The sequence below is a fragment of the Zootoca vivipara genome, chromosome 11 (assembly GCF_965207765.1).
Source record: "Zootoca vivipara chromosome 11, rZooViv2.hap1.1, whole genome shotgun sequence".
Taxonomy (NCBI): Eukaryota; Metazoa; Chordata; class Lepidosauria; order Squamata; family Lacertidae; genus Zootoca; species Zootoca vivipara.
The window spans coordinates 33,230,353-33,246,631 of NC_142594.1; the positions used below are offsets into that span (position 1 = coordinate 33,230,353).

The 16,279-nt window shown below is 37.9% G+C and overlaps 1 protein-coding gene across 3 annotated transcripts in view; it reads right to left on the reverse strand.

Annotated features, from left to right (window-relative positions):
* CFAP69 (cilia and flagella associated protein 69) overlaps window positions 1-16,279 on the reverse strand; it is a 29,443-nt gene that overhangs the window by 1,272 nt on the left and 11,892 nt on the right. For all 3 annotated transcript variants that reach the window (XM_035130000.3, XM_088654439.1, XM_088654438.1), the window contains 14 exons: window positions 15,790-15,913; window positions 15,049-15,097; window positions 14,837-14,958; window positions 14,103-14,319; window positions 12,422-12,586; window positions 11,744-11,856; window positions 11,080-11,198; window positions 8,657-8,738; window positions 6,722-6,914; window positions 3,045-3,182; window positions 2,575-2,651; window positions 2,069-2,266; window positions 1,430-1,516; window positions 841-945 (listed from right to left, as the gene is read on the reverse strand). In XM_035130000.3, coding sequence (XP_034985891.3) covers window positions 841-945; window positions 1,430-1,516; window positions 2,069-2,266; window positions 2,575-2,651; window positions 3,045-3,182; window positions 6,722-6,914; window positions 8,657-8,738; window positions 11,080-11,198; window positions 11,744-11,856; window positions 12,422-12,586; window positions 14,103-14,319; window positions 14,837-14,958; window positions 15,049-15,097; window positions 15,790-15,913 — 1,789 coding nt within the window. The remainder of the gene's footprint in view (window positions 1-840; window positions 946-1,429; window positions 1,517-2,068; window positions 2,267-2,574; window positions 2,652-3,044; window positions 3,183-6,721; window positions 6,915-8,656; window positions 8,739-11,079; window positions 11,199-11,743; window positions 11,857-12,421; window positions 12,587-14,102; window positions 14,320-14,836; window positions 14,959-15,048; window positions 15,098-15,789; window positions 15,914-16,279) is intronic.

Consider the following 16,279-nt stretch of genomic DNA (forward strand, 5'->3'; position numbering starts at 1 on the left):
CTATTTCTTCCCTCTGCCCCCAAACTCATAAAAATATAGTGAAACACTTGCTGTAATAATAATAATAATAATAAAATTTCATCCTCAGAATTTTTAACCTTGGATATACATTTCTAACAGCCTACTTCCTCCCCACCAAATACACGGCACTACCCGCCAAAGAACAATAATCTGTCACGAAAGGTACAAACAAACAACAAAATACAGCTTCCCTGCAGAAAAATAACAGACAAGTTAGCAAAGGCATTAGAACACGCATAATCAAAAACCAATTAATAAAACGCAATTACACTTTTAACCTTAGCTTAGTACGGTAACCGCTTATTCCTTTCAAGCAAGCTTCCAGTTCATAAGGATCTCTTCAAGCCTTCCTCCTCCTTGGGGCACACTCCTTGTTACAGTTCTGCATCCCAAAGCAGCTTACCCAGTCCCCAATCCTTGGCATACCCAAGTTAATGGGTTTTCAACATGTTTAAGCCAGGATGCAGGCCTCAGTACCAAAGCTGCATTACCCAAAGGCCTTGCACATCCTTTCCCTTGTGCTACTGCAGCACAAAGTGGTTTTCAAACACACACACAGTTTTCTGAACAATTCCTAAAAATCAATAAACAGCAATATAGCCTGGCTTAGATTTTTAACACTTTCTGGATCCAGGGGTTAGAAGGATCTTGCATACAGCCTACTTTTCCACCCCTAACTCATAACAATATAGAGGATACTTGCTCTGCTGGAAAGAAAACAAACATTTTGCATTCTTAGAATTTTCAACTTTAGATAATACTTTTGTAACATTTTATACTTTTGAAATTCATATTTAAGATTTGTAAGAATTTACTTACAGTTGTATTTAGGCCTTTAATGTCAGTTGGATGGAATTTTGCGTTGCAAGGTTTTACCTTTGTTCTAGAATTTTCTATGGCTTTTTCCTGAATCCTTTTCGCTTTCTATAAAAATTTCAAAAAGGGGTGAGGGATAAATGACATGGCAAAGTCAAATATCTCTTTTTACCGTCTTTTTAATTTTTAGCCTTAACACATTAATAGACTTACTATACAAATAGGGATGTTTCAGACTGTGTATCTTTCCAAGTATGGTGATGTAAAGTAATACAAAGAACTAGCAATTAACTAAGTATACAAGCAAGTACATTGTACATAAATGCCCCTTCCTTACAAGTGACTGAACAACCTCACACTGTCCAAAGAGAAACTGAAGGAATTACTTTGAACATATTTAAGACATCAGTTTAGCACATCTGCTTGTACAAACCTTCCTATTCTTAATTTTCAAGTTTAATCTATTTATCCTGAAAATATAAATTATACAAAATAGAAAAGAGGATCCACAATAAATATCTATTTAATAGCTTAAAATAAATATTAATTGGAGCTAAAATCATCCCAAATGCAGTATTCACAATATCCTTACCTTTAAAGTCTCATAATTTGATGTCCGGGCCAAGAAACTTTCCCAGGACTTACTGACCATTTCCTTTTGCTTATGGAGGGATTGAATCTAGGGCGTGAAAGAAATTAAGGAGGAAATTAAAACCTCTCATTCTTCAAAAGTGTCTTTAGTGGCACAGTTCAGATATGGAATCCTATTTTGTAGTTCAGAGCAGAGCTCTGGTCACTGTAGGCACCAATATCACTACACCTACAGTTTGTTTGCAATTAGCTCCCTCCCCAAAAGTGGAGTTACAGGTAGGTAGCCGTGTTGGTTTGACACAGTCAAAAAAAAAAATCCTTCCAGTAGCACCTTAGAGACCAACTAAGTTTGTCATAGGTACCTGGGTATCTATTGTCAGATACCTGGGTATCTGGGTATCTGAAGACGTGTGCATGCACACGAAAGTTCATACCTATGACAAACTTAGTTGGTCTCTAAGGTGCTATTGGAAGGATTTTTTATTTTTATCCCAAAAGTGGAGATTCTGAGTATAGACTCCATAGGGGAGACAATAATTTATTAGTTTTTAAAGAAAAAGCACTTCTTATAAATATGTGTTGAAAGGGAGTTTATTTCTTTTAAAAATGGTTCCCTCTCACATGCTGCTTCTTTGCTTACCTTGGCATAACTTTTTTCTTCTTCTCGAAGTTCCTGGTATTGTTGGCTTTCCAGCATTTCAGTCTGGAGCGAGATAACCATCTTTCCAACGTTTTCAAATGCTTCGGTAATAACCTGCAGTGCTTCATGGTCAGGAGTTACGGGTTTGATGTTTTCTTTTTTAAGTTCTGCATATATCTCACTCCAGATTTCACCTACCTTTATTAACAAAAGTGGTGCTTTTAAAAAGCTACATAATTTATCAATACCAAGGACAGCTAACTCTTTTTGGGCAAAGATCCAGAAAGAGCCACTTTTGACTCTCTGTTCAAGTATCTATATATTCATGAAGTTTAAAGAGAAAGCTAAGTGTAATCACAGGCAAAAGTCTGGCATTTTAAATTCTAACAATGTGTCTTGCATTGTGGCTGCAAAGGAGTACATGTGTAGTGCTTCAGATTATTAATTGTACTAGTTCTAACAAACAAAACCATAAATAACAAATCACATATTAAACAAGCGCTTACCTTGAAGTCAAGATATCTACGTATGATAGCAAGTGTAACAAAATCCTTGGCGGAGAGGCCAGGCAAATTTTCAAAGCCTAAAGTAAAGCATTAATAATTACTCTTAGAGAAATATTATTTCTGTATTGAGATTTACACTGTCACAAGGCAATTTCAAAGTGGACACGTTAGCAAAACTATGTGATCCTGCCAAGAATATTGGAAACTCCTGGCTTAGACAGCCATAATAGCTGGTTGACAAGGCGATACAGGATTTTTCTTTTCTTAGTTCTGCAGTTGCAGACGCAGATGAACTTGCCAAACTTGTCTTTAACTCTTGATTATTCATTCTTCTGTTTATGCATGCTGTCTTTGGTTAAATAACATAAATTGTTTTACTGTTGTTTTACTGTTTTATATCCACCCTCTTAGAAATTAAAGTATATGGAAGGGGTATTGTAAAATGCAGGAAATAAGTTCATGGCCTTTACCTAATTTACATATTACACAATAAATCTTTGCTCGCATGTTTTCAGCAACATCCATAACAGCAATAGTGGGCCAACTGGCAGGCATTGGAATAACTTCTTGCTTTCTTTGGAACTTGCCAACCAATGGCTTCTTTGTATCTGCAGAGGGAAAATTTCAGTGTTAGATTCCACTCATCATCAGATATTCAGTAATTATAATACTTTCACTGAAAGAGTGTACCGTACTTTTCTGTGTATAAGACCAGATTTTTTTCTTATGTGGGATTGTTTCATCACATGTCTGTATTTACATTCCAACTCTGTTGGAAGTCATGGGAGCAGAAGTTGTTTTTACACTGTTCCATTCTGTTGTATTTTTGTTTTCCCTTCTCTCCGAGGAAGAGAGAGAGGAGCCATGTTTTTCCTTTGTCCTGATTTGTATATAATAAAGTAGCTTAGTACTCACACCTTGAGCCTAGCTCTGCTGTTGTTGACTCTGCTAAGTCAATGTGTGCTCACATCCCAAGGCATGAGTCACGGAATCACGTTGGAGAAGAAGATTGATGGATCTCCCGAGTGGCACACAGAAGGGAGAGACAGGCTGGAACGTATATGTCGTTTGCCTGGGGGCCTGTCCTGCCTCCTGGCGACCCCCCGACAGGGTCGTCTTATACACGGATAGTGCAGAGGTGGGATGGGGGATTGGTTGCTGTCATGAGCAGATTTTCTGTGGCAATTGGGCAGGTGATTGGTGGCTGTGGCAAGGGCTGTTGTCGATTGGCTGTTGCTGCGGCAATTGGGCAGGCGATTGGCGGGTGCTGTTGGCGAGCAGGCAGCCGATTGGTGGGTGTGGTGACGTGCATGATTGCCATCATTGGTGTGGCGGGTGAGTGATTTTTTGCAATCCCCTCCGCAAAAAATCTCAACAACTCTGGGCAATCCTCCCCCCCCCAAAAAAATCTCAACAACTCTTGGCAATCTCCCCCCATTTTCTTAATTTTGTATCCCCAAAATAGGGGGCGTCTTATACGTTTCCGAGCACAGTTCAAAGTGTTGGTGCTGACCTTTAAAGCCCTAAACGGCCTTGGTCCAGTATAACTAAAGGAGCGTCTCCACCCCCATCGTTCTGCCCGGACACTGAGGTCCAGCTCCGAGGGCCTACTGGCGGTTCCCCCATTGCGAGAAGCCAAGTAGCAGGGAACCAGGCAGAGGGCCTTCTCAATGGTGGCACCTGCCCTGTGGAACGCCCTCCCATCAGATGTCAAAAAGGAAAACAGCTACCAGAGTTTTAGAAGACATCTGAAGGCAGCCCTGTTTAGGGAGGCTTTTAATGTTTAAAAAATTAGTGTATTTTAATGTTTCTGTTGGAAGCCATCCAGAGTGGCTGGGGAAACCCAGCCAGATGGGTGGGGTATAAATAATAAATTATTATTATTATTATTATTATTATTATTATTATTATTACATGGGGGCATGTTAAACACAAAAAAATACGGTACTCTGTTATATGTCATTTAGGTATTATCTATTAAAATGTATTGAGACATGCAATTTTTTAAAATGAGTATATATATATATAACAGTCTCCACTGACCTTCATTCCAAGGAAACCAAACACGGGGTAAGTGCTGGAAAACCCTGGAGTCTTTCACAGTTCAGATACAGGGGTAGCATAAAACAATATCAAACTTCAGGTGCATGACAATGTCTTTCTTATTCCAATATACATTTTATGCTACTGTTTGGGTTTCTGTTCAGTTTTATGGTGAGTTTTTATTGTTTTATCCTCTGTATGCTTTATTTTTATGTATGCTGTATAGAAATGTGAACACTTAAGAGATATATAAATACCACAGACAAACAACAAAATATTTCATATATAAGAGCCTCTATTCCTCAGAATTATTACCTGGCCCGCTTGACTTGACTGAGCCAAGCATTTTTAAAAATACAAAACGTATTGAAGAAATTCTTACAACTCTTCACATTTCTCCACAACAGCCCAAAAGCAACAATTGTTTGTAATAACTGGTTTTCAGACTACTCGATCCCTATTATGATGAGGGTGTTTATGTATATTTTTGTGAGTCAAAACTTGGCAATGGTGTTTGTTTTAATTCATGAATTATATCGAGGGCTTTCTGAGATGAATACTGGGCTTCAAATCTAGCACCATTAATTTGAATGGAGAATGAGAACAGAATACTGGTTAGGAAACAATGTTTACTATACTCTGTACTGACTTTATTACATTGTTTCACTTTTACTTATACAAAATGTTATTTTCCAAGAAACTGTTTATGTTTAGGGAAAATAAATTTAGTTTTTAAATAATATGTATAAAGAGTGGTATTGAGTGAAACAGATTTACCAAGCAAAGCTACCTCAATCAATCAATCAAACAAACAAACAAACAAACTAATAATAGATGCTCTGTGCAAATGCCATCTGGTGGTCAAACTAGTACTGTAGCAGAATAAAGTATTTTCAGTCATGACTGAACTAGGGTTCTGTTCTGTGTGACCAACGTATTTATTTATTTCGACCTCATAATATCTCCAACAATTAGCACAGGTCAAACCCCTGTCCTTTTGAAAAAATAGGATGTGCATCTTGACATAATTAAGTGTTTATACTAGAAGTAGCACCCAACCACAAAAGTATACCATTTTCCATCAGGGAGGAGAAAGCAATTAATCACCCATTCCTCTATGTTGCTGCTACGGTACAATCAATTTGGCATACCCCTCCCTGCATTTTTCTAGCAATGGCCCCCTCCCGACTGGATAACAACACTGGACTACACTGCAGGGTTGCCATGCACTATTGTGTCTCACACCACCACTCAGCAATATTAGCATAGCGATATTGGGCTACTTTGCTGAACCGATGTTACCCATGCTTTCTCAACAACAATACCCCCTTCCCCTTGTAATGCAGGTGTATTAATTTTATTTATATTTGCATTTGCAAATTTTTAAAACGGTTTTTTTTGCATTAAATTCTACATAAGATAAAAATTTACTCCTTTCTTTGCTGCTTTTTTTTTTTTTTTTTTGCTTCTTAGTAAACATGCTTCTGTCTTATCATAGCTATGCTAAATCCTGAATTTCAAAATTATTTTCTCTGGGCAACAACCCCCTTATCTACTAGGGAAAGTAAAAACAAAAAGAAGCCCAATTTCAGAATGAACCAGAAAGCCCCTTCATCATAATGAAAAAAATAGTTTCTTCATTGTCCCAACCTAGAAAAATTATGGAGTGATACATACACCAAGAAAGACTCAAACACAGAGACGTACCTAGGGGTTGGCAAAACTGCCCCTGCTGGGGGTGCAGGCTGGGGGTGTGCGCAAAAATTGCGGTGCTGCTTGGTGCCCCTGGGCTGCCAGTTACTGGGCAGCCTGTTCTGTGGCCACCGTAACCTTGGAAATTAGTGCCTGCCCATTTTGCTTCGTAGTTTTTGTTCCACAAAGGCTAGAGATTTTTTTTTTGTTTTTTGTTTGTTTTTAATGAAAGCTCAGAGTCTGGAAACCCTGCCAGCTCTGAGTATGGCACAGCTGCAGTCCCCTTACCCCGCTCTCCATGTTCCTGCATATAATCACGCTTAGAAAAAAATCAGCTCTTCTTAAAACTTCAGTGATTCTCTTAAATTTACAACTACTATGATATTAAAATACTTGGCAATCTAATACTTACCAACAATTCTCCCAACTTCATCATGTTTCACTCCCATCTGAATCTCTTCTTCTCTCCATAACTTTATTAATAAATTGGCTGCTGTTTGGTCTTTTTTCCCTCGCCAGGTATTGATATGAGAAGCAGTTTTAGGGTTGTCACAAAATTCAACTAATATCCCAAGTATTAGATTGCAAACATTCTTTTGATTTAACTTTGCAGAAGAAAAACAAGGACATAATTTTAAATCAAATCCCTAATAAATTTTTATATATACCGTATAAAAAACTTTGAGCATTAAAACCCTGATCTAGTGGCCCAATGAATACACAGACATTCAAATGCACAGATGGATTCTCCCACACACTTCAATGTCAATGAATACTTTGAATGAATTGGAATTCATGCAAAGCTGGGTTGTGAAAGGAATAAGGCATCTCTTATTTACATATGTAGAGGAAATCCACAGAGCTTTGAACTGGAGCTCAGTTGTTAACACTAACTACCTATTTTTCCATTATAAAACCTGTAGATGCATGAAGCAAATATTTTAGAGGGCGGACTTTGCTGAAGTGTACAATATATGAGGATGGACAGAAAAATGTCTGAGCAATACTTGTTAAAAGTTGTATGGAATTATTAGGCTCTTTGTCTTTTCCAGTTCTGGGGATGTGATATTTTGAATGGAATCTGATTATCAGGTGCAGAATTTTAAATCCTGAAAATCTTTGTCCCCAGTTTAAATAAGTGAAATGCAAGTTTTCTGCTTTTCTCATTTTAGAAATATGTTTGAAAATGTAATCACTACAAAAGGTCTGTTCAAACCCTCTGCATTTGTACTCCACATTGTGTTCATACTTGATTGTATTTTAAGGCTTCCACGTTCCTCCACCTGTGTAATCCTGCATTTTAGAGTGTGAGTCTGTAGGCAGGTCCTTCTTTTTTATCTAAGTACTGTACACTGCCTACTATAAGGGACGCGGGTGGCGCTGTGGGTTAAACCACAGAGCCTAGGGCTTGCCGATCAGAAGGTTGGCGGTTTGAATACCAATGATTGGGTGAGCTCCCGTTGCTCTGTCCCAGCTCCTGCCAACCTAGCAGTTCGAAAGCACGCCAAAGTGCAAGTAGATAAATAGGAACCGCTCCAGCGGGAAGGTAAGCAGTGTTTCCGTGTGCTGCTCTGGTTTGCCAGAAGTGGTTTAGTCATACTGGCCACATGACCCGGAAGCTGTACGCCTGCTCCCTTGGGCAATAAAGCGAGATGAGTGCCACAACCCCAGGGTCGTCTGCAATTGGACCTAATGGTCAGGGGTCCCTTTGCCTTTACCTTACACTGCCTACTATATTATACAGTACCCTTGATTTGTATCTCTTTTTAAGTAGGTGTTTCAGATTAAAGTATGCAAATTGAACATGTTTGTGCAAAATATGAGCATTTGAGGTTCTATTAATTTACTTCACTTCAAAGCATGTATTTCTTGGAGCAGATTTACTGTTTCCATAATTTGCATTATTTTGGTGCAGAGTATGAACAGACCCTAATGTTGTGCAATTTGTCATTCCCAAGACAGACAGATGCCAACAATTCCCTAAGGTCTGTTTCCTGAGGCAGTGGCTCCTAGTTGCTGTGCATGTACAGTGCAGACTTTCTTCATGTTTTGCTTCTTTGTAAATAAAACTGTGCCCATTTTCCATCTGTAACTACAGACTGCAAGGCACCACCTCTGTTATGGGAATAACACATTTTCATTTTCAGAGCAAAGAGTCATACTTGGCACATGGAAAAATTGTGTGTGCGCATTTAGAGTCTTTACTATAGCAGTGTAGATTGTGGTTGCATGAGCATCACAGATGCACATCAAGTATAGTCTGACAGGGAGCACAACAATGGACATATAGCTGAAACCTGATACTTCAGCAAGAGTTACAGGTGGTTTTCCAATAGATAGTACTCACAACAAGCAAATCCAGGAGAGTGAAGAGGCCTTCTCTTTCAATAAAATAGTCCTCTAAAATAGTACAGCCCATGACACAGCACCTTAAATGAAAATAATTTCGGTTCATTTAATCTCTTTTGCTTACTCTCAGAACACACATGGGATTTACACTAACACATTAAAAATGGGAAAATATCAAATTTGGGTGCTTCTATTTTACAGTGGTACCTTGGGTTACAGACGCTTCAGGTTACAGATGCTTCAGGTTACAGACTCCACTAACCTAGAAATAGTACCTCAGGGCAAAAGATTTGGGGCATAATATTGAATATGATGCGTGGTTGAAATTATGGAATCAAACTTTAAGATTTACAGCATGTACTGCCTTGAAAGAAAATGTATATAAGATGATGTACAGATGGTATTTAACTCCAGTTAAATTAGCTAAAATGTATAGAATGAGTGATAAAAGTTGCTGGAAATGTAAAGAGAAAGATGGTGAATTTTATCATATGTGGTGGACATGCGAAAAAGTTAAAAGATTTTGGGAAAGTTTATATAACGAATTGAAAAAGATGTTTAGATATACTTTTCCAAAAAAACCAGAAGCATTTTTGTTAGGAATAATGGGAGGAGAGATTAGAAAAGAAGATCAAACACTGTTTATGTATGCAACAACCGCGGCTAGGACTTTGTTAGCCCAAAAATGGAAATTACAGGAATTACCTACAATTGTGGAGTGGCAGATAAAAATGATGGACTATGCTGAACTTGCTAGATTGACATGCAAGATTCGTGACCAGGGGGAGACAAGGTTTCAAAAGGACTGGAGTAAATATGTGGACTATATGGAGAAAAACTGTAGATCATTAAAAACTCTCGCAGGATTAAAATAAACCTTACGAATTGACCAATATGTCAAAAAAGGAACTGCAAAAAAGGGAATTAACAAGAAACCCGCATGAAGGGAGGGGGGGAAGTCATAGCTCGGCGGAGCAAGGTAAAAGATGTGAATATAAGATTTTGTATAAAAGATTGGTTTTGTTAATTTGTTGAATTTGGAAAATTGGAATAAAATGTATTTAAAAAAAAAAGGAACAGGTAACATGAATAAAAAATAGGTACAGGAGAAAAAAAAGAAAAGAAAAAGAAATAGTACCTCAGGTTAAGAACTTTGCTTCAGGATGAGAACAGAAATTGGGCTCTGGCGGTGCGGCGGCAGCAGGAGGCCCCATTAGCTAAAGTGGTACCTCAGGTTAAGAACAGTTTCAGGTTAAGAACGGACCTCCAGAATGAATTAAGTTCTTAACTAGAGGTACCACTGCATTACATTAATTTGAATGTAATGAATGTTATAAAAGGATATATGATACAAATTTCAAAACAGATAAAAAAACTTCAATCAAATCAAAGGTGTTCATATTGTGATAACATAAAAAGGACAACTCCTACCCCACCCTATTAAAGATCAACACCAAATGTAGGCTTGGGCATAGTTTAATCATGCCCTATAACCCCAATTAAGACCCAAATGTTAGGGTGAACAGAAACATCTTTGTCCGCCACTTAAAAATGGGTAATGATGGTGCCATGTGTATCTCTCTTGGGAGAGCATCCAGCCACCACTGAAAAGGCCCGTTCTCATGTTGCCACCTTCCACACCTCCCTCAGAAAGACTCAGTTGATGAATGCAGGGTCCACGTAGGTTCATATGGGGAAAGGTGGTCCCATGGTTGATGGTACTGAAAGCTGCTGAGAGCTTAGGGAGAATTAACAGGGTCACACTCATGCATCTCTCTCTCCCAACAGAGGTCATCATATAGGGTGACCAAAGCAGTTGCCACACTGTACAAATACCGGGCCTAATCCCCAAATGTAATGGATGAAAAAGTACACAGAACTTTACTGCTACATTTGGAAGGCAGCCTCATTGGGGTACTATGTAGTTTTATATTCAAGTATATTTCTTCCTTTATATAGAACTTACTTGATTTTTTTTTTTACATTTCAGTATACTCTTGACTGACAGATAATCAAAGATAATCCAAGAGATTAACAAAATGGATTAAAAAAAAGAAAAATGTAGTAGTCATTGTCAATTCATTAGCATTTCAACTCACAGAAACCAAAGATATTCAGAGAATGTAAAGTGTGCAGTTATAAGGAGACATAATCGTGTGGCACTGTGCATTTACATTACTCTTGCGATGCTGAAAATCCTCTTTACAGACAGTGGCGGAGCTTCATGCTCCAGCACCGGGGGGCAGAGAGCAGGTGGGGGCATGGTGCGCCACCTGCGGGGGTGTGGCGCCCAGTGTGAGCGGGGGGCAGCCGTGATGTCACCCTGCTGGGATCACGCTGCCGGGAGCGGTACGCTCCCCCTGCACTCCTCTTCCTCCGCCAGTGTTTACAGAAGGTCACAGTAAAAATAGCTGAACATACCATAAGCAGTCCAGAGCAGTAAAAAGCAGATGATTATGACCCAATCCACTATAGAATTTCTTTGATTCCATCTTCATAAAAGGAATAAGTGTATCTACTCCTTCCCATCCAAAGAGTTCCTGTTTGATATATATCAAAGCCATTTTAATCTAGAAAAACTGTACACATTCATAATAATTTACACTACACTTAATCATTATTATAACCATCACATTCATTCTCTGTAGTTTTCTATGATTGGAGAGACCCAGAGGCAAGCCATCTGTTATCATATGACATATGAAAAGCAGCCTACTTCTGCCAGTTTAGAACCCTCACTCAAGCATCCTGACGCTACCGAGGAAAGGAAGATTGAAGAGGCTTATCATTTTATTTTTTTTACCCTCTTAGGGAACAGAGGGTCCCAGCAAGATTAATTCTTGCCAAATGGAATAAGACGTATCTATGCTGTTGGCTAAGCCTTTGGATCTTCCAACTGGTTTTCAAAGTCCCTTCCACTCCAAACAGCTAGGGAAGGTTAACTACTTGTAACATTTTAAGATTTAAACAAGTAGGGACTAAGAGCACATGACCTATAGGCAGAAACCATAAATACATAACTTCTTTTGCTTATACGTTATAATATTAGATTCCAAGATTTTAAAAACAATGAGAAAATACTAACCTTTCTATGAAGGTTATTTTCACAAAGAGTTGACAAGAGAAGTAAAACATCAGTCTGAATTTCTACCACAATGGCACTTTCTGGATAATTCTTTGTGGTATTCTTTAAGATACCTAGCAGAATAAATAAATGTATAATATCAATTTTACTCCTCCAGAAAAAATGTTTCACATAGTTTGGCCAAAATACGCAGAGTTACTTTAGGTACCGTTAAGGGCTCGTGTGTGTTGGTTTTTTTTAAGGTTAAAAGCCCTGTTACACACACAAATTCTTTGGATAATAGCTATAGTTCTTGATATGTATTTAAATTGGCATCCCAGTGTATTACTGTGTACTGAACCCAATATACTGATTTGATCTTTCCTTTCATGTAAATTCAATCAGCAGGGTTGCGCTCTTAAAGTGAAAACAGAAAGAACACAGATGAAATGTCTGCTCAAGAAAACATGCTCGGATTTTCATGCTATGAATCTGCATTGCTATTCAGGAACTGGAGCCAATATGTGAAACCTTTGGGCAGTGAAATTCTGCATAATGTATTGAAAGGGTGGGGAAAAGGAAGATTGGTTATTAGAGATTAAAAAGTAAAGTTTCAATAGAGAGTAGAAATGAAAGCTGGAGAAGTTAAGTTCATCAATTCAGGCAAAGGTAGCAAAGACTATTTAATATATACCTCACCTAACAGTTGATTAATTGCTCCCTGATCACAAAGATCAAAATTTACATCATCATCACAAAGGGACACAACAGGATTCAGTACTTTCAAGGTGTAGCGCATCTGTGCAAGCTTGGTGCCACGACCGCCAGTACCATGGAAGCTGTTACCTTGAGCAAAGAAAGGATCTGCAAACAAACAAAAACAAAGCATCTTCTTTTGCAATAGAGTGTGTTTAGGCTATGGCAAGGTCTTTTGTGTAAATATGATTTGAATAATATTGCAGACTTTAACACTGTACTTTGTTAACTTAACATACATAACCAACCAGTGTCTGCAACATAAGACATTTCATGGTTGATCATCATAGATTTACTGAAATACTTTCTCATGGCTCCCTGGTGTTAATTTGTGCGGGGAAAAGAAATACAGTACTGAGAGAAAGGAATGTACTACACATGAGACCCAATTCAACTGCATAGTGACAGAGGGCATAAGGCAATGTCTGCACTTCCCCTAACATAATGAAGAATCTAAGTATACCAGTCCAGACTGTTTCCTGTTTCTTTCATAAGCATGTTGATCCTATACTTGTAAGCTGATTTACTACAGTTCCTACAACTGTGATAAGGTTTAATATTGATCCCTGGCATGTCAGGTCTACTACTGGTCTTTGATAATAGAGTGAGAAATATTCAAAGAAAACTACATTTTAAAAAACTGTGCTTGTTTTACAGCCTGCCCAGTGTTGCAGTGTTCATGCAACTGCGGTTCAATGCAACAGTCAAATCTGTAATTTATTTGTTCAAAACTACTGATTTTCAGTTTTCTGTCACTGAATACAGGCAACGACTGATTAACATCATAGCTGCCAAGTTTTCCCTTTTCTCGCGAGGAAGCCTATTCAGGATAAGGGAAAATCCCTTAAAAAAAGGGATAACTTGGCAGCTATGATTAACATGCATCTGAAAGATGCACGAGTGTGCATGTGCACACAGCACCAAACCTGGAAATGACAAAAAAGTCACAAAAAATGGTGGAATGGGGGTGGAGCAGGGGCTGGGAATGGAACCCTGCACAAAATGGTTGTTGACTGTAATTCAGCACCAGCGGTAGACACAACACTGAAAATAAATTAAAATATAAGATAAAAATATGTTTAAAGGCTTTGCTTAATTATAATAATAAGATTCTAGCTTAAACAAATACATCCTGCACTGTTTCCAAAAGACACAAGCATGACTGCTGAATATATCATGCACAGACTATAAAGCACCATGCCATGTACAAGGCCAACATTATGTAATAACTGAGAAAGCTACACTTTGCAAGGTGCCTTGATGTTACAAAACTGAGACCTCAGAGCACCTTGCACCTGATGTCATTGTGACATCAGAAGATTTGTAGGTGGGAAGCTGTGCCCACCTGTCAAATTTGGTCCATGGGGCTGATCCTAATATGGATCTGACTCATGGAATCAGAAAGCTTCTCCACTCCTCATCTAATTGGTACTGAGCTTCATGGTCACCATGTCCTTGGCAATCCTGAAAACAATTCCTCACCTACAGAATAGTGAGGACTTACAATACTTTCATATGTAAAATTAGGAAATGGATTCTCTAAGCTTCTTGTTTCTCTAAGTACAGGCATTAAGCATAATAAGTGATATGATTTAAGTACAGTAGTTCTATCCCACCTACTCACCATTGCCCATGCACCATTCGAGAAACATGAGAAGGCGAGTATTTCCTTTGCACGTCATGTAGTCATCTACCAACAAGGGAGCCATTGTAGCTAAGGTTGCAATTGCAAGGAGCTGTAACTCTTCATACTGGGCAGCAGACATGTCAACCACTCCTGGCTTTTCATTTGGTTTTAAATAATGAAACAAGGCCAATATAACTTTACCCTCTTGTAGCAGCTAAACAATGGAAGGAGATATGATATAAAACGTCACTGAAAAAGTAAAAAATAAATCTATAGAAGTGAAGCAAAATGTTCCACTTTTATAGAACTTGTACTTAATGTTTCTGTTCTGAGGTGCCACTGGTAAGACCAATGGTCATCCTATTGTTATGTCATAGCAAGTGCCTGGCAAGAATGTGTTCCATTTAAAAAGCAATCTAAAAATTGTCAGAAAACCGTCCACTCGGTTTCTGTAATAGGCTGAACTTGGAAGTCTGATTTATATACGTATTGCCATAGCACTTTCAGATTTGCTTGTGCACATTCTTCTAAGTATAGCTTAGCCTCACAGCATATTTCAAATAAAAATTGTATTGTAGTGAGAAAACAGTACAGTAGTAAGTTTCAAGTTACACACTGGCGTATAATATTTATGTATTTAATAAAAGTATATACCACTGGATTGTAGAAAAAAACTGTGTAAACACAGATAATTAAAATGATTCATGACTAAATAATCACATATATCTTACCTGTACGATACATAAATCTTTCGCTAGTACAGTAAGCATGTTAAGCAGTAACTTTTTCAACTCAAAATCTTCGTAACAGTAAGTCAGCCTGAGGTTCTTTACCAAAGGATTATGACTTTTTACTGTGAATGAAACAAAAAGATTCTTGGTAAACTAATTAACTGTTTACTGATAAACTGAAGTATCAATTACTAAAAAGTTATACTGCTTACCTTCAAAATAAGTGGCAAACAATATTAACAGCTTGGCAAACCCTGTTTCCTAAAAAATACACACAAGTTACAGTGGGGGGTGGGGGTGGGGTGAAACAGTGTAAGTGTTACTACATTCATGTAAGTAGGGTACACAAATAATAAAAATAACAAATGGTAGATTACTTTTAGCTTTACTAGAAAATACTAAACCTGGTAGGGGTTTTAGTGTAGTTTTTCACAAATAACTGGACTTGTTATGAATTGCCCAAGTAATTGAAAGGCAGTTGAAAATGGTTAAGTACCAAGATCCTATGTCAGAAGACAGGACATAAAATCTTATGAGATTAGGAGATGAGAAATGGCCCCACTCGCAAGGCATATCTTAATTTCCTGGAACAGAGACTATGTTCGTACAGACAACCTTATGGACAGAGACCAATTAACAAAGAAAGCAGAAGACTGAAGAAGAGAAAGAGATACCCCCAGGAGCCCTAAAATAACTAAGCAACACACAAGTCATGTTAAGAAACACCCCAGAGGACATTGCCAACTACAAAATCCTAAGAAACATCTTTTTGAAAGACAACTGAGTAACACAGTACATTTCAAGGAAGGGGATTTGTTTCTATATTTGACATGCTGACACAAACGCACTAGCAGACCACAATAATACAATCATTTCTTTTAAAAGTCCTTTCAAAATACCAGGGAAAAATGGGCCTACAAAACTCAAAATTGTGTACTGTATAGTATACATACAATCATTGGTGCTCCTGGGTTCTGAGCCACGAGGGTGGCGATCACCAAAATGTCATTTCTTAGCTGACGATCATAATGGCGGGAACCATGTATAAGTAAGTTCGTAAATGCTTCTTTCAGAGCACTAATAAAAAGGTGATATTCTGTATTTTAATTTATGCACACTCTATCTCTAATCAAATATATATGATATAATCAAATATATATATTTATAATCAAAATCTGAAATCCCACTCTTTTCTTTCACTTTTAATTTACACTTAATATTTAAGTTATTTTGAAGTATGTATTACATTACCAAACCCTTAAACTAACTGCAAAATAGAGGATCAGATTTTTGCTCAGTGTGCAGTAAGATGGGACTGTTGATAAAAATTAGGTGTACAAAAGATGCTCATTGCAGGTTTTTAAGCAGAGATTGGATAGCCATCTGTCATGGATACTTTAGTTGAAATTCCTGCATTGCAGGAGGTTGGGCTAGATCAGGCAT